This window comes from Anas acuta, chromosome 8 (assembly GCF_963932015.1).
Source record: "Anas acuta chromosome 8, bAnaAcu1.1, whole genome shotgun sequence".
NCBI classification, from domain to species: domain Eukaryota; kingdom Metazoa; phylum Chordata; class Aves; order Anseriformes; family Anatidae; genus Anas; species Anas acuta.
In genome coordinates this window covers 20,890,901-20,908,186 of record NC_088986.1, presented here as the reverse complement: position 1 = coordinate 20,908,186, position 17,286 = coordinate 20,890,901, and the positions used below count along the sequence as shown (strand labels likewise).

The 17,286-nt window shown below is 53.4% G+C and overlaps 2 protein-coding genes across 9 annotated transcripts in view; one reads left to right on the top strand and one right to left on the bottom strand.

Annotated features, from left to right (window-relative positions):
* ABL2 (ABL proto-oncogene 2, non-receptor tyrosine kinase) overlaps nucleotides 1–6,002 on the top strand; it is a 45,610-nt gene extending 39,608 nt beyond the window's left edge. For 4 of the 5 annotated variants that reach the window (XM_068690574.1, XM_068690572.1, XM_068690573.1 and 1 more), the window contains exon 11: nucleotides 266–2,053. In XM_068690574.1, coding sequence (XP_068546675.1) covers nucleotides 266–1,959 — 1,694 coding nt within the window. In that variant the 3' untranslated portion in view covers nucleotides 1,960–2,053. Of the gene's footprint in view, nucleotides 1–265; nucleotides 2,054–5,391 lie in introns of those variants that run through there. The other variant, XM_068690570.1, reaches the window with a different exon arrangement.
* On the bottom strand, nucleotides 2,751–15,373 carry TOR3A (torsin family 3 member A). 4 transcript variants are annotated; one of them, XR_011098870.1, is made up of 7 exons: nucleotides 14,013–15,373; nucleotides 13,548–13,661; nucleotides 12,526–12,791; nucleotides 11,740–11,915; nucleotides 9,709–9,833; nucleotides 3,097–9,250; nucleotides 2,751–3,066 (listed from the first exon to the last, which is right to left on the bottom strand). XR_011098870.1 is itself a non-coding variant. In XM_068690588.1 (6 exons), exons 1-6 carry the CDS (start codon nucleotides 14,299–14,301, stop codon nucleotides 9,000–9,002), a joined length of 1,221 nt encoding a protein of 406 aa, XP_068546689.1. In that variant the 5' UTR covers nucleotides 14,302–15,373; the 3' UTR covers nucleotides 2,751–8,999. The 4 variants fall into 4 exon arrangements, 1 of the variants encoding a protein (XP_068546689.1); XR_011098871.1 differs by having other exon boundaries at nucleotides 2,751–4,359; nucleotides 5,330–9,250; XR_011098872.1 differs by having other exon boundaries at nucleotides 2,751–6,475; nucleotides 6,519–9,250.
* Nucleotides 15,374–17,286: the final 1,913 nt, after the last annotated feature.

Genomic DNA, 17,286 nt, shown 5'->3' with positions numbered 1-17,286 from the left:
GAGAAAGAGCCAATTCACTTTCTCTTAACGTCTCTCCTAAGTAGTTTCCCCAGTGTAGACAACAGACAAGTCACGCAAGCAGAACGGAATGAATAAAATCAAAAGCAGATCAGCCTTGCACAAAAATAAAAGTGCTAACTTCCTCTCGCAGTCTGTCTCTGCAGATCCCAGGCAACTGTCTGCCAGGCCTTTACAGCCCACTGCAGGACAGGGGGGTGGAAATGGAAATAGATTTTGAAGAGTCACGCTTGTTTCTTCTGTCTAGGTTTTATCAGAAGCACACAGCCGACAAGTGGGTCTCCCGCACTGCCTCGCAAGCAGAGGGACAAGTCACCCAGCAGCCTGCTGGAGGATGCCAAAGAGACCACTTTCACCAGGGACAGAAAAGGCGGCTTCTTCAGCTCCTTCATGAAGAAGAGGAATGCTCCCACACCTCCCAAGCGCAGCAGTTCCTTCCGGGAGATGGAGAATCAGCCCCACAAGAAATACGAGCTAACGGGTAACTTCTCATCTGTTGCTTCCTTGCAGCATGTGGATGGGTTCGCTTTTGCTCCCACGCAGCAGGACGCGAGCGTGGCACCACCCAAGTGCTACGGTGGGGCCTTTGCGCAGAGGACCTTCTACAACGACGATGGCACTGGTACCAGCAGTGGTGGGGGCATAAGCACTGGTGGTGGGTGGTCAGGCATCACAGGTTTCTTTACACCACGGTTGATTAAAAAGACACTGGGTTTACGACCAGGAAAACCTACCGGCAGTGAAGAAACTTCAAAGCCTTTTCCAAGGTCAAACTCCACATCTTCCATGTCCTCAGGGCTTCCAGAGCAGGATAGGATGGCAATGACCCTTCCCAGAAATTCCCAGAGGTCAAAAATTCAGCTGGAACGGACAGTGTCCACCTCCTCTCAGCCTGATGAGAGCATGGGGAGGGCCACCGACCTGCTTCCCAAAAAGCTGGAAGAAGGCCCTGCTTTGACCAGAGAAAGACCAAAAGCAAAACTCTTGCCACGGGGTGCCACAGCCCTCCCTTTCCGAACCCCCTCAGGTTTGGAAGAAAAGGAGAGCCCAGGGCTAGCAGCAGCTCCTAAGAGCAAAGAAAAAAACAGTGGCCCAAGGCAAGGGGCCCTTGAAGATGGCGAGAGACCGGGGTGGTCCTCTCCAGTCAAGGCTGCAGCAATACTTCCAACCACTCATAACCACAAAGTGCCAGTCCTAATCTCACCCACTCTAAAACACACTCCAGCAGACGTGCAGCTCATTGGCACAGACTCTCAGGGTAATAAATTTAAGCTCTTATCTGAGCATCAGGTCACTTCTTCCGGCGACAGGGACCGGCCCAGACGGGTAAAACCAAAGTGTGCTCCACCTCCACCACCGGTGATGAGGCTCCTCCAACAGCCAGCTGCTTGCGCAGATGCAGCAGAAGAGCTGAGCAATGGGGCAGGAGCGCAGCACGGACTGGAATCAAGCGAAGGGAGTAAGAAGGCAGCAGCAGCAGCACCTGTTGGTGGAAAATCCGGGAGGCCTGTGATGCCTCCACCTCAAGTGCCTCTGTCATCGTCTTCCACCTCCCCAGTGAAAATGGCCAACGGCACGGCTGGCACAAAAGTAGCACTAAGAAAGACCAAACAGGCGGCCGAGAAAATCCCAGCAGACAAAATCAGCAAGGAAGCGCTGCTGGAGTGCGCAGACCTCCTCTCGAGTGCCATCGCTGAGCCAACACCAAACAGCCAGCTGGTGGACACAGGGCATCAGCTGTTGGATTACTGCTCAGGCTACGTGGACTGCATCCCACATACACGCAACAAATTTGCCTTCCGGGAAGCCGTGAGCAAACTGGAACTCAGCCTGCAGGAACTGCAGGTGTCCTCAACAGCTGCTAGTGTCCCTGGGGCAAACCCCGTCCTTAATAACTTATTGTCGTGTGTCCAAGAAATCAGCGATGTGGTGCAAAGGTAGCTACTGTCAGTCTGGGTAAGAGACGTACACATGGGGAGGGGGGGACTTTTTTCTGTACTGATTGCTTTCAAAAGGAAAGACTGATACTTGAGTATGTGAAGTACCTCAGATCACTGAGTTCTCCTCACGTTTACAGGTTCATCTCAGAAAATGGGGATGGAGAGGGTAGATTAAAGCTGTAAGGGGCAGAACAGCAGGTGTTTGTCCCTACCTAGTCAGTCTGGTCTGCTTGGTGTGGCGAGGAAAGGAGGATCCTTGCTCCTCCTGTTGAGAGGCAGGAGAACCGACGGCAGGTTCTGCCTGGGAAGGACGGTTTGGGGCTGGTGGCTGGAGTACTGCAGTGGCTGCAGAATTTGCCCCATCTGCACTACCGCATGCTGCGGCCCCCGACACCGCGCAGAAAGGCGCAGGGGTGCTGGTGGTGCCAGGGGTTGAGCAGCTCTGCGGGAGGGTGCGTGCAGCTGGGGCAAGGTCTGATGCACTGACAGTATTCAGAGCTGCTGCAGGTGGATGCACTAGCCCCAGTGGCGTACTGCCACAGTGCTGTTTGCTGCTGTAACGAGAACTGCAAATTTAGTTAATATATGAACCTATCCCTTTTCCCTCCTGTCCACCTCATCCACCACGTTTGTGTCTTCGTTGTAGCTGAACGTCAGGAGTGCTGGGCAGACTTACCACTGGAGTTACCCCCACCCCACCTTCACTCAGTTGATTCCTATTTCTAGTGGTCTAGCATGGGTGCCGCTTGATAGTCATGTGTGAGTAGTTTGGGGCTCTTGCACAACTTGCCAGTGTTGTTATTGGGACGGGGCGGGTTGGTTGTTTTTTTTTTAAGCTTTAAATTGTTTTTAACTCGTTACCAGGTTGATGCCCCAGTTTAGTTTCAGCGCCTTGAGGCCCTGTGGTAGGTGAGGCAAAGCCTCTGCCCCAGCAGCCCCTGGCTGGTCTCTGCTCTCCTCCAGCAGCCAGTGCTGTGCAGCCAGAGGCAGGAGCAGTGGGTCTGCCTGCCACCCACCCTGCACCTCCTGCCGTAGCACAGCCACCTCACCCAGATTTCTGGGGTTGGTGCTTCCTGTTGCTTACTAGGCCTGCAGGCTTCCACCTTCCCTTGGCATGGAGGTGACTATGTATGCCAACATGTGAGTCACGGCCATCTTTTAAAATTGGTTTATGTGTTTTAAAGACTGGACCAGGATCTCATGCTGTGGAGCAGGAACACGCACATAAACTGTGCACTCTGCCTGAAACGTGACAGAAGGTGTTACCGCTCCACTGGGTTATGGTCCCTGCTGTTTGTTGCCTACTGACAATCCCAGAATGAAAGCAATTGTGTGGTTGGTTGGCTTCCCTGCTCCTAGTGCTGGCTGTGGACTGCTGGGGGCCTCAGAAAGCTGGCTGCGTGCGCACAGCTCCCTGAGATCGAAGTGTACTGCCAAGTAGGAGGACCTCAACTAGTTGTTGGTTTGAGAGGACGCAAACAGGCCTGATACCTGTCTCCAGTACCCGTTACCCCTGCATGCTGCTGCTCACTTCACACTATTTGTGATGATAGAGGATCTGGCTTGCTTTGCACCTTAATTTTTTTTTTTTTAATTTTTTTTTTGCTAAAATGCTTTTTTTAAAACTTGTTTTTAAAGTGTGACTGTGCTGCTTTTAGTTTGAGCATTTAGAATTGAGCTGGGGCCCAGGTGTGACCATAGACACTTGGCACTCCAGTTCTGTCTAGAAGCGATGCCCTGCTGGTGCTCGGAAGTAGGCTGGGCCGTCTCAGCCCACATCCCTGTTCGTTTTCCATGGAGCACGGTGAGACAGTGGCCTGAAAAGCCTTTAGAAAGGTGCTGGTGTCTGAGAATCCTCACTCTATTACTGGTCTGTGGTAAACAGAGGTGTGTGGCATGACGTGTGAATGCACACCAGTGGAGCAGAATGTGAGGTAAAATGGACCGTGTGAGCTTCACTGTCAGAGTGAGTGAAATGGTGAGGGGAAAAAAACACAACACAAACCAAAACCCTCCACCTTAAGTGACAGGCATTAAAGTGAAGCAGTTGTTCCTATGGGTCAGTGAGCTGGTACCCAAGTGACAACAAAGGAAAGTCAGGCTGACTAACCCACACTGTACACCAGCCTACCTGATGAAGCCGGCTGTCTCCTCCTGCAGTAGGATTTTCAGCTTGTCCAGGATCTCCTCTGGTCCTTACGCTCCAGCCCACACGTCAGCGGGGCAGGAGGAGGCTGCACCAGGCTTCTTCCACCGTGACACTCAGCAGCAAGGCAGAGTACCAAACCGTTATCTTTCAGACTTTACTGAGGGCTTTTGTGGTTTACCTTATCTCTTTCAGTCATCTTTACTGAACCTGGGCATCACTGCACACCAAGCTAACTGCCTTTGGAAAGGTCACCTGCAAAGGGAAGAAGTCTGATGGTGTTGCTTCATGTTGCCTTTTAAACAATCAAGGGAGGCAGGTTGTGTTTGCCTTGGCAGACAATCGTGTGGTTTCATCATTGTACTACTTCCCAGCCTAGTACAAACAGACTGAAACTGAAGTGGTTACTCTCAGGGGAAAGGTATTTTAACCAGAAAAGTATATGAATATTAGTCAGTTCTGATGAGTGTTTTGAAAGAAGCTTTTTTTTTTTTTTTTAAACACCAGTCTTCCAGAATGACTCCAGCAAAAGTGATAAAATAGCAAACAATTCTTGGCATTTCTAGTTATTAGAACAGATCTTTCAAGCTTTCTTACTCTTTTAAAGCAACTAATTGTGCCCCAGCAGAGGACTGGTTCCCCTCCCCTGGTTATCCATGCTTTCTCTCCAGATGCTGCCTGGTTTCTGACCCCCCCCCCCCCCCCCCCCCCAGGGTGGTAGTAGTGGGACAGGGCTGAGGCTGTGTTACTACTACAAGCCGAAGAAGCCACCTGCTTTTAGAGACTCCCAGACCGCTTGAGGCTGGCAGGGACCGCTGGGGCCCATCTGCTCCAACCTCTGCTCAGGCCACCCAGAGCAGGCTGCCCAGGACAGTGCCAGGCAGCCTCTGAAGCTCCCCAGGGACTCCTCAGCCACTTGGAGCAACACAGAAGCCCATCCAGTTCTGGTCCCTTCAGTGGAGGTAAAACACCTAACAGTGGAACTGGGGGGATTTGCCGGTCATCACTCCTACAGGGAGCATTTTTTGTGCTGTAGCTGATTGTCATAGTCATCAGATAGGTGGATGGTGACAGAGGTACTGCTGACTTGACACTAATTTTATTTTCTCCTAAATAAGAGACTGCAGACTTGCCTCTACCTCCACTGCCTCTCCCGCCCAATCTTGTTTTATTCCCAAATGAGAATTTCCCCTCACCCTCTGGAAGGACAGCAAAAGGACGCTACCTGGAAAAGCCTGATCATGCTGTAGCTCTCATTCAGTCTTTCTTCCTTCCACGTTGTTGCAGGTCCTCTTCCCTCTGCTAGATTTGACTTTGTGTTCAGCCTTGAAGGGCTCCACTGTAGCAGCTTCTCTGCGTTCGCCGTTGCAGTGTGTGTGTAAAGCACCGGAGGGACAGTGAAGCCCTGTTACTGCTCCAGCACAGAGCACCTCTTGCTCTGCTGTTTATGGAGAAAGCAGAAACTCCTGTTGCGTTTCCTTTCTTCACCACTGTGAGAAGGCCTCGTGTGGTAAAGATGCAATCACAGCCAGGCTCTCTAATTAACTTGCACTAGTATGGACTAGAATTTAAAGTAGTCTCCTTTGCAGCAGGGGATGGGATCACATAGGGCCTGGTAACGGCGAGCACAAAGCATGCGCTCGCGGGGCACTTTCCCTTCCTAGCTCCCGGGGAATTGGCTGACTCAGAGGCGCGGTTCTCCCCCTGCACTGCACCTGAAAAGCAAGCACCTGGCTGGCAGCACTGAGGGTTAATTGTACTGTTCATTAGTGCTGGCAGGGGTGAAGCTGAATTAAGAGCTTTGAGCTTGGAACTGCATCAAACTCAGCAGCTGGGAAAGCGGAGCTGAATGCAGTAGCATACCTGGCGCTGAACATGGTGGGGAAGGTGAGGGTCTGCCTGCTCCTGGCCTCCTCCCACAGGACACCTCTAACACTGCTTTGTGTCCGTGTGACCCTAACAGCTGCACGTTGGCATCCCAACTGGGGGTACTTACCCTGGAGTTTTATGGCACACTGCTCTCTGCGGGCAGCAGGAACAAAACCCCTCAGCATGGGGCAAGAGCTGCTCCAAACCTGCTGTTACCAGAGCAGGCCCTCCCCACCAGGCAGAGGGTGCCCGAGCAGCACGATGGGCTGGGCTGGGGCCTCTGAGGAAACCCGAGGCTGGTGTCTGTGCTGCATACCCAAGGCAGGACCCCATGCAGCTCAGCCTTTCGCTCATTGGTGCTCCTGGGCAGCAGCAGCTGGGACAAACACCAACACTTGGGAAGCTGTTGTCTGCAGATGTAACAGAGCACTACCTTCTCCTTTAAAACCCTTGGTCCAGGCCTGCTGTTCACCAGGAGCTGCCAGAAACCGAGGGGCAGCAGCTGCAGTGTGCTCGGAAACCTCCCGCGTCAGCGCAAGCAGTACTATCCAGCAGCTCCTGCACATGGGTGTTTTGCATGGGTGGGCACCGGGGTGCACACTGGTCACCTGTAGCATAGAACAAAGCCTTGAGCCTGTTCCCTGGGGGGAGGAAGTAACAGGTTCGGGGGCACCTGGACTTAGCTGCAGTGTCTAGAAAAGAGAAATGTCTGTACCAAAGGAGGTCACGCTTCCAAACGTCTCCGTTGTGTGCAGGGGGTAGAGCCCGCTCAGCTTGGCATGCTGTTTGTGTCAGTAGTGAACTCACTGAGGGCAGGAATGGATTAAGATGAAACACGTTAATCACCAATCACTCTACCAGTGTTGTCAACTGTTTTTGTTTTTAATTGTTATTGTAATATATTTTGGTTGTTTTTCTAATTTAATTCTCTCACTATCGTCTGACTGTGAACTGCGAACAGTGTTAAACTTGATGTAAATAAGGCCCTCTGAAGGGCCTCTTTGCCTGTCGTTCCACAAAGTTTTGCCAATTTGCATTTTGTTTTAAATAAAGGTTGCAATATTTTATTGGCAAAAAAAAACACTTGACTAGATGATGCTTTATTTTTTAAAAAGAATATTTAAACCCGCAGAGTGGTAGCCTGAAGGCTGTTTTTTGGGTAGAAAAGACAAGCTGGCTGCAAACCTGTTAGAAAGGGACGTAATATAATTCTGCCAGGTTGCAAAGGAAAACATTCACATTGATCTGAGCGTGTCATAGAGCAGTCAGAGGAGAGTGGTTCTCGCTTAGTTCTCAAACGCGCGCGTGTGACCTGGCGTGAGCTGGTCCTGCAGCATCAGTTTGAGAGGTGCCCTCGCTGGTGGCACCACCCCCTCCTTACTCAGTAACAGAACTGCACAACGTGCTGACTTCAGACCTGCCAGCACTGGCAAAAAACTCAATAAAGTGACTTCCTTCCCCCCAACAACTTAGAGCCTGAGTTGTGCCCTGCAGGGGGCCGCAGCCTCCCTCCACCAGCTCACCTTCCCCAGGCACAGCTCCCTCGGCTGTTGGCGCTTCAGGACTGACATGTGGCAACACAAGTGCCCACAGAGCAAGTCCCAGAAACACCTGATAAAAACAGACACTAGCACAGGCCCTAAGGGTCCAGCCTAGAGTCAACAGCCCGGTTTAAACCAACTTTGCACAGAGGAGCAAGGGGTGAGACAGCAGCCAGCTCGTCTGCCTGCCTCAGGCTACGAATCCTCATCCTCCTGCCTCAGGCTTTGAGTCCTTGTTAGGTAACAGCGCCGGCCTGCCCGGAGGGAAATGCGGACTCAAAGTCTGTGGGAGCAGTAAGTGTGTCTGGTCAATCTTTTCCCAGGGTTGTGCTGCTCATTGCTGGCACGACAGAAAGGGTCAAAGCTGAAAATAGCTCAAAGGTCTGCACATGTGGCATTCAGGCAGCTAAAGCCCGTCCTTGGCATGTGCTGATTCACCTCACTGCCGAGCACAGCTGTGTTGGAAGGGAGTTTTGACCCAGAGGTCACAGAGTGATTCCTGTAACACTGTTGAAATTTTTTGGTCCTGCTGTTAGGTACTTATCACCTGGCAAGTACCCAGACAGCAAACAGCCCCTCGGTGTAGTAATGCTGATACCAGCCAAAAGCTGCAGCATGCATACCGGGGGAAAAAAGAAAAAAAATAATCCATCTCTGAAAGAACAGAATTCAACCGCAACCTGTTCTTTCAGCCACCATCCACCTCAGCTGCCCTTTGCCCATGAAATGGGAGACTGTCTTGTCCTAAACCAGTTTCTGCAGTGAACCAATCAGGCTCTTTACCAAATTGTTAAAGAAACAATTTCAGCAGCAGCTCACCTCACCCCCACAGCTGCTTCCGTAGAACAAAAGTACTCCAAGAGAGGGGAGAGAGGGACTGGGCAGGCCAACGCCGCAGGCTGTGGGTTTTACAGCGCCAGAGACTCTCAGTCATTCTATGCAAAGGCGTCCCTGCCCAAACCATGATCCTGGTACACGTCCCCGAGTGCCACACACCTTGTGAATGCAGGAGAGCAATACAGAAAAACCCTCAAAAGCAGCAAACACGTTCTACCCAGTCTGAGAGCTTGCAGAGTGACAAAGCTGCAGCCAGGGAAGAGGCTGTGGCTTCTGCTGGACTCTCAACAGGCCCAGGCTGTTCGAAGCCCTCATCACAAGATGACAAACCAAAGACAACCCCTTTCACATGAAACAAAGTCTGTCAGCACAACCAAATCGCTACATCAGGCTAAAAGAAGGAACTTAAAAAAATACCAGAGGGACTTCAAACACAGCCAAGCACAAGCTGTGCCAGTACCCCATAAGTAAGGCTGGGCAGGGTGCACAGCCCACCCTGCTGACAGCCCTCAGAGCAACGAGGAGTTAAGTCTCTGCCCCTGTGCAAGTGTTTGGCTGGGTAACCTGCTGCTTGCCTGACCTTGTGCAAGGAGAGCAGCTCCTAGTGTGCAAAACCGCCTTCACCACCGGTATAGTCCCACCTGGTGTTCAAGGAAGGAAGTAATTGATGCGCTGGGATACAGATTTACAGCCCTGTGCAGAGAAAAGCTTCTCCTCTTTGGGGACAAACACCATCGTCCTGGCCACCTCGTCGAGGGCTGCCTCCGTGTACGGCAGGCCACGGGCCAGGAAGGCGTCCCGTGCGCAGAGCTTCACGTGGTGGTACTCCAGGGGTAGGAACGGCACAAAGAAATCGATGAGGTTCTCTTCAAGCAGGTGGCTGCGGGCGTAGCTGTTCTCTGCAGCAAAAAGCAAGACAAAAGCTTCAGCCACCTGGGAGCGGGCACCCCTCTGAGCTGAGGTCTGTCCTCTCTCACTGCAGCCAGCTGTTGTGGTGTGGAGGCAGCCACCCCTGCACCTGCAGAGCTGCCCAGCACGTAGCCTGACTGCAGGCCAAGGGAAGCCTGAATTCACTGAGGCACGAGGCTGCTTGTTACAACCCTGCTATTTTCAGGGCTGAAGGGGGCAGAACAACCAACAGCTCCTTTTCTGCGGGCCTCGCTGCTGCAGCAGTGCCACGCTTGGGGCCACGTGGATGAAGGAAGGGGCACACAGCAGGGTGTGGGGGACACATAAATGCTTGTTCCATGGCACAGATGTTCGTGCAGCACAAGGCACACGGCACCTCATAAGCAAGGCCCCAGGGCAGGGTGGAGGGGCAGGTTTGTGGCCTGCTCGCAGCGAGCCGGGCTCCTACCTGCGGGCTGCAGCAGCTCCAGCCGCAGCCGCTGCTCCAGGAGCTCCAAGGAGATCTCCTCCCGCGCCCGGCCGGCCCGCCAGAAGTCCAGGGCTACCTCATTGATGGTGTTGCCCCCAATATTGCTGTGGACAGAAGAAGTCACTCACTCCACCATGCCACCACAGAGAAAGCGCTCAGAGGTGCCAGCAGCACCCCCTACAGACAGGTCTCAGCAATTCTGTCCATGATAGGATTCTCTGTGTAGGATCAACATCTGAAACACTCGCACATGGAGAAATTTCTTCCCAAAAAAGCCCTTTCTGTAGGCACCTGCCTTCCATTTTGCCAGCCCAGCCCCCGTGGCAGCTGCTTTCTCCCGCAGGGTGGGACTGGCAGTCAGCAGAACCCCCATCCCTGTCCTGGCCTCTCAAGTGCCGCTTGGCTCCACACCAAACCCTCACCAAGTCACTGCAAAGTCCAGGCCAGAGGGCAGAGCACATGGCAGGAGTCCCACTACCAGTAAAGGTCCAGGACTGGGACATCCCCTGCCTGAGGGACAAACCCTCACCACCCTCAGGTGCGGCTGCCTGCTGGGGGACACGGGGTCCTGCCAGCCATCGAGGCTCCCAGGGCAGCAGAACAAAAAAGCTGCCACCACCTCCCCGTGCCGCCTTGCCAGCACAGCTCGCCTGCCCCTGCTCCCCCCTGGCCTGCAGGAGAAGTGCCCTGAGGGCTGAGGGTGACCAGTTCCCTCTGGTCCCCATCGCCCAAACCTGGCCACAGCCGCAGGCCCAGGGCAGCGCCCCAATGAGTGCTGGGGGAGAGCCAGCCCTCCTGTGCCAGGCCGGTGTCACCCTGCCACTGTGTATGATGAAACCCCCCAGATTACACAGTGCTGCAGTTCAAGACACCCTGCTCCCTCTGCTCGGTGACATGGGGCCTTGGCCCAGTGTCCTGCTGTCCCCATGCCTGCACGGCTTGCCAGGTAGGGCAAGAGGGCAGCTCAGCCCGGCCAGCAGCACGTGCACCCTGCCCAGAGCAGGTGGGAAGGAAGAGCAAGGAGGGAGAAGCTGCCTCCTGCACCACGGACCCGCCAGAGGCCCACGGGTAGGACAGACCCGGTCAGCTCTGCAGGCACCAGGCACAGGCGGGTCTTCGTGAGCAGAGAAGCTGTCCTGGGGAACCACCAAGCTTGGAGGTTAGAGCACGGAGGTTGGATAGCAGGAGGCAGGTAACAAATCCCCTTTGGACCGCTGAGCACGGTTTTGGAACTGAACATGGTTCTGGAACTGAACATGGTTTTGAACATGGAACTGCTCACCTCCAGCCTGCGGGAACAGCTCTTGCCAGAACAAGGCTGAAAGGCACAAACCAAAATGAAGGGGGACTGAAGATGTTTGTCTCTCCTGGGCATTTCTCACTGGTTAGTTCAGGCACCTGCCCACCTCACGTCCTGCTGGTGGTAGATGTCCGGTCCCACCAAATCCTGGGTGAGGGACAGCACTGCAGCGTGGAGATGCTGACAGACAACCTGTCTCCCTCCGGATGGGCAAGGAGCCACCCTCCATTCCCCACGCTGCAGGATGAGCCGATGCCAGGAGCAGCCCTCACAAGCTAATGGCACCTCAGTCTGCGGCCAGGGCCAGGCAAGTGGCACGTCCCTGCTCCCAGCTACAAGTGCTGCCTTGCACAACTTCCCAGTAAGAGCTGCAGCCCCAGCTGTGTTCCCCGCAGTACAGGATCCCCCCGCTCAGCAGGGTGCAGGATGACACCAGGCTAACTGAATCTCATTGCTTCCTTGCCCCCTGACCCAGACACCAATTCAGCTGCCCCAGCTAAGCTGGGCCTTGGCTCCTTCTGCAACTGCCCCGTACCCTGGGAGGATGCCCAGCATCAACAAGGAACACTGACCACGGAGACAACCACTCGCTGGAGGAGTCAGTCACCTCTTCTCCCTCCTCTGCAGGCCCGTCCCCTCATACTGCACACCGCAGGGGATAAACTCTACCATTTTGTCCCTCCCCATGTGTTTGGGGCCTCAGAAGTTACCTGAGGAAGAGGAAGATGGACCTCCGGTAATCCACCTGGCCCTTCTTGCCATCTTGAGCCATGAAGGGCTTGATGGTGTCCAGGAGTCCAAAATGAAGTTTTTCTGCCTCATCAAAGATGAAGAGGGACTGCTTGCAGAGCTGCACAGTCTCGCTTATCTGCTTCTCCAGTTGAACCTGCAGGGCAGCAGGCGGCAGAGTGAAATGCCTGGCAGCAGTCGATGGCACAGGGGCTGAGCCTGGATGTGCTGGGACAGTCCTGGCCAGCCCCGCTGCACCCCAAGGCCACTTGCTTGCTCCCTCCTGCCCAGAGGGACAGGGAAAGAGAATGGGAAGAGCAAGAGAACGTGTGGGTCGAGATTAAACTAAATATGTGAAGAAGGGGAAGAAAGAACAAACCGATCGATGCAAAGACAACTTACCACCTCTCACAACTGATGCCTGGTTGGTCTGTGAGCAATGGCATCCTACTCTACCCCAAAGCCCGCTCCCCTCAGATTTTACTGCTGAGCTTGGTGCTACACAAAATACCCCTCTGGTCAGCTGTCCTGGCTGTACCTCCCCCACAGCTTCTTGCACACTCCCAACCTACTGAGGGAGCAGAGTAGGGAAAAAGGGATACCCTCAATGCTGTGCACACACTGCTCAGCTCAAACCACCCTTATTTAACCCTGTTTTACTCATAAATCCAAATACAACGTGGCGTATAGCTGCTAGGGAGAAAGAGAAAACAAACAACTCCGTCCCAGCCAGACCATCCCCGCGGCACCAGGCTGTTAGCTCTCACCTTGTACGAGTCCACGTACTTGTGATGGGGGAAGTGGAAGAGCGCGATGAACACCCGGACACACTCACTCTTCAGCCCGTCCCGGTACAGGTGACTGGCCACCATCCGGGCCACAAAGTTCTTGCCTGTGCCAGACCAGCCATGGAAGGAGAGGACCAGAGCCTTCTCCGGCTGCGGGCTCTGCAGGAAGCGCCGCACTGCCTGGACGACGACTTCTTTGGCCACGTGCTGCCCGTGGAGCTGCCCGTTGAGGTCCATTTCGAGCCCTGCAGGAAAGACAGTGAGAGCTCAGCATTAATCTGCAAGCCCAGTTGCTGCTGCAGGTGGCAGCAAGAGGAGAAAAGCCCCCAGAGCCCTGCTGGTGGGGCTGCCTGCCCGGGAGGTGTCTGGCCAGGCATTAAGGCTGAGGCAGGCTGCTTACAGAAGCCTGGGCACTGCCTGTGTTGGCCAAGAACTGCAAAAAAAAAGAACACGGATCTTCTGCTGACTACTTTTTTCTTTGAAAACTGAGCAAAGTATTTGATGCCTGCAGAGCACTGAGGCCTAAAGGTTTTATTTAGTATTTACTGGGCTCTATACACTACTCAGCAGAGGGTATGGCTACCACAGGTCTCAGGGCCAGCAAACGAATAACACCAGTGTAGGGCTTGCACACAGCTCTCAGGGCACCCTCCTGCCCCAGGGCTGGATACTGGGAATACTGGGGATACTGGGCCAGCCTGGATCCCACGCTATGCCTGGGAACTGCCGGCTGAAGGCAGGGCTCGTGGCAAACTGGAGCAGCTACACTGCACTGTAAGGAGCAAGCTTTCTCACAGTCTCAGAACTGCAAATGAGTAATGAGAAACAGGGCTTAGCTTGGCCCCTCACCCTCTCAGAAATGCCCTTTAGCTATATCACTTGCTGAAACACACTTTTTTAGGAAAAAAAAACAAACAAACAAACACATAACAGAGACATCAGGGAAAAGAAGCAGAGAAAAGCCCAGCCCAAGCTCTCCCAAGAAGCAGCACAGCACCTACCTGTGATGTTGTTGACTATCCTGCAGTCTCCTGTCTTGCAGCACTTGCCGAAGCTGCAGTACCACGCAGAGAAGATCTCCAGGTAATCCTGGCCCACCAGAGGCAAGCTCCAACCTGGAAAGACAGGGGTCAGAGCAGAGCTGTGCCAGCAGGTGCTTTTCCTGTGCTGTGTGTGGGCGCTCAGGTGCTCACAGTTAACTACTGCCCTGCCTCAGGTGTGGGGGCCCACAGGGGATAACGGGCTGCAGCTGGCTCAGACAGGGACATGGAGCCACACGAGCTGCGAGCACACCCCCTGCCCCAACACACGTGTTTGTGGCACCCGCTGTATGCCGAGCAATGGGGGGAGCCCCATCCCCGCAGCAGCCACAGGAGCTGGGGGTGCAGACCCCCATGCAGGCACAGGGAAGCGTTTGGTCCCACTGCTGTTCCCAGGGCACAGGAAGGGGAGAGGAGGGAGCTTACCTGGGCTGGGACCGGCCTTCCTCTTCCCCTCCTCTTCACAGCCCTCCTGCGACACCTTGCAAGCCAGGTACTGCCAGTACTGCTTGGAGAGAGCTCCCACAGCTCCCAAGTGCTTCTTCACGGCTTCGTACCTCGCTCTGGCCCACGGGGCCGCCTCCGTCACGGCTCTCCGGTCCTCCTCCCAGGGTCCCTGCTGCTTCTCTTGGCTCCCCAGGCTTTCAGAGCCCCCCAGCAGCAGCAGCAGGCAGGCAGCCAGCCCCAGGCGGGACAGGAGCCTGCTCCGGCCCATGGCTGTGGATGCCCCGCTGGGATCCTGTCCTGCTGGATCCCTCTGGATCCCGTCCTGCCTCAAACGGCTGGAGCCGTGATCTCACTTCCTGGCCGCCCGCAAACGGAGTCGTGCTGGGGGAAGCCGCGGGCTGGCGGCACCACCACACCTCGCAGGGCCCAGCCACACCACCCCACGGCCCCTGCCCCGCGCTGCGGTCCCCACAGCACAGCACTGGGCTGGGAATGGCTCCTCCTCCCAGCGCCACGCAGCAAAACCAGCCCCTGGGATTGTCCCAGCTCAGGCTCCTGCCTCCCTTTGCCCAGAAGGCACCCAAGGGTGCCCAATAACCTCTTTTAGGGAGCCCCGTGGCCCGGGTGAGGCCTTGCTGCTGAGCACATCACCAGGACGGGGCGGTGGGTTTGGCTTCCAGGAGTGGGATTTTTCCAGCAGTGTGCTCGGGTGCTGCTAGGGGACTGGACTGCTTTTTGTGGCAGCTGAAATGCACACAAACCTGAAACACAAATCTAAAACACTCACCCGTTGCCAGAGATGTGAGGGGGGACTTTGGGAAGGTCTCTACCTGCCTCTGGGCTTGCTGTTTTGGGAAGACAGCTGGCTACACAGGCATGGGTGGTTGTTCATCAGGGTCATTTCCAAGGGGACACAAAAATAACTGGCACAAACAAGGGAGCAGGAGACGGGGATGAGTCAGACCAGCAGCACGCAGAGCTACCATGAGCTCTCTGGGCGTTACTTGCTTGCTGTTCAGGTGCGAGTTCGGTTTAGCAATTGTGCCATAGCTCCAGGAGAAAAGATTTTGTGGCTGACTCTGGGATGGGCGTGCTGTGACACGCGCTGTGACACATTCCTCACCTACAGTAAAGAGTTTCGCTGGTGATTTTTACATCAGCGCGTCTCTGTACACCAGTACATAAACAGGGACAGGGGGGACTCCATGAAAACAGGCAGGAAAATGGTTCAGATCAGCAGAGAATCACCATAAAATCATGTAGGAGGGCTGTGGTACAACTCGTTACCACCACTGACCTCTCCACCACCAAACAATTTTTCTCCAAGCAGCTGTAAAAACCCCCTCTGTATGGGGAAGCAGCGAGCAGTCCCTAAGACTGGCTGCTCTTGCTTTAGCAGGGTGCAAGGATCCCAAGCAAAGCTTGGCTGCAATTTTGGAAGCAGGCAGTAGAGGAAAGGCACACTTGAACCCTCCAGAGGAAAACTAGTTAGCACTGACATGCCAAGTACACAAACTCAGCTGTGTGGGGGAGATGAAAAGTGGATAAGTGCCTTTTATCTTGCATTTTACCCCGAGGTATACCCACTGCTGGCTTACTGTAAGAAACTATTGCTTACACGAGTTATCCAGCATCAGAACAAGTCCTCCCACAACTTACCCTAACCAAAACAAAGCTGAGACGCATTATTTCCAAAGTGGAAAGTTTTCAAGGTTATCCCAAGTGCTCAGAAAAATGAAGTGGATGCTTAAATGCGATTCACTTGTTCAGGTGGATGGGGAGCAGGATTGCAGCACCACCAGGGCATGGAGTGGAGCAGATCTCCATCTACAGGTGGCCATAGATATTGCAAATCTGCATGAAAAAGATACTCGTACTGATTAGCATAATTGCCCCCTCCAGTTTAATAATCCTTGAGGCTAAACCCTTAACACTAGTTGCTGTAATTCAACTAAACCAGAACTAAAATCAGTGCACATAAAAAACATCCAAAACCAAAAGCACTGCAGCTACAGAAAAATGAAATTGCCACCAATCTTTCTGAAAACCATCGGAAGCATCTGAATTGAAGCCCTTATGTGGATTTATGAAAAAAAAAATACATCACAGTTGTGACATTCAAGCCCTGCCCTCCTGGGATAAATGTTTTAGCTGAAAAGAGCTGATCAAATGGGCCGGTCTTCACTACAAAAAGCAGATGCTTCAATGTTCCAAAGAAAAAAAAAATAAAATAAAAAGCAGATTCGGAAAGATAAAATGACTGACAGTCCCACAACAGCTCCAGGGAGCTACAGCACAGTTCCTGGGGTGTCAGCTCACGTAAGTGTAGCACATTGCGAGAGCTAGAGAGGAAAATGAAAGTCGTTTTTCAGTAACCTGCCAACTACATCCTGATGACCAGGCTGAGGTTAACAAGGAACTGAAGGAAAAAAAAGTAACATAAAAAAAATCCAGAATCCTTAATAATTCAAACCCCTTTGCAGGACCTCAGGCAAGAAATTATGCCCAAGGACTAGATAGGAAGGTGTAGAAGGGCGGAAGAGACCCTGGTGCTCTGCAAGGGAAGAACTCACTCATACCTGGCTAGGAAGGACAGGCTGGGAAGCACAGCAGACAGGCAGTGCCCTAGTGCAGCTTGCTGGGACTACATCTCTATTTTTTTTTTTCCTTCCTCTGCTGAATCTCAAGCTCTTGCTATAGTATTTGCTGGTCTTCAGCTGGCAGTCTCACAGGAAGCTGCAGGGGGCTGCACAGCCCCAGACATAATGTAACAGTTATTCCAAAGCAGTCCAGGCGAACAGCATCCATCTGATTAAAAATCCATGATCTCGGGTCAGGTTGGGTCTGACTGCAGGTATCATCTAAAGAGAAAGAAAAATCAGTACTGCAAAAAATGTGGAGATGCCTGGCTTATTCAGCACCTCTGACAAGCAGACAGAGGGCACCTTGCAGTCTGGGATTTTAAGCTACAGCTGTATCAGCTAAAGGGGAAACGCTGTGCATCCACCCTTTTACGGTTTTTCTCAGTTTCCACACAGTAATTCCTGCTACGCTTCCACAGATGAACTCTGACAGAAGGCAGCAGGAGGAGAGCCTCTCCAGCAGCTCAGCATAATGCAGACAAGGATTAGATCAGCAAATAAAATAAAGACGTGGAATAAAGGAGATTGGGGGATCTCTCTCCCTCTTTTTCTCCCACCAAGTTCTACCCCCAGTCTCCTAAAAATATTGAGGCTGCAAAGAAAAAACAGAG

Coding starts and splice junctions, on each gene's coding strand:
- TOR3A (XM_068690588.1), bottom strand. CDS start 14,301: ATGGGCCGGAGCAGGCTCCTGTCCCGCCTGGGGCTGGCTGCCTGCCTG. Junction 11,916..12,525: donor AGTACGTGGACTCGTACAAG/GTGAGAGCTAAC, acceptor GCTGCCCTGCAG/GTTCAACTGGAGAAGCAGAT. Junction 9,834..11,739: donor TCCATCTTCCTCTTCCTCAG/GTAACTTCTGAG, acceptor TTCTGTCCACAG/CAATATTGGGGGCAACACCA.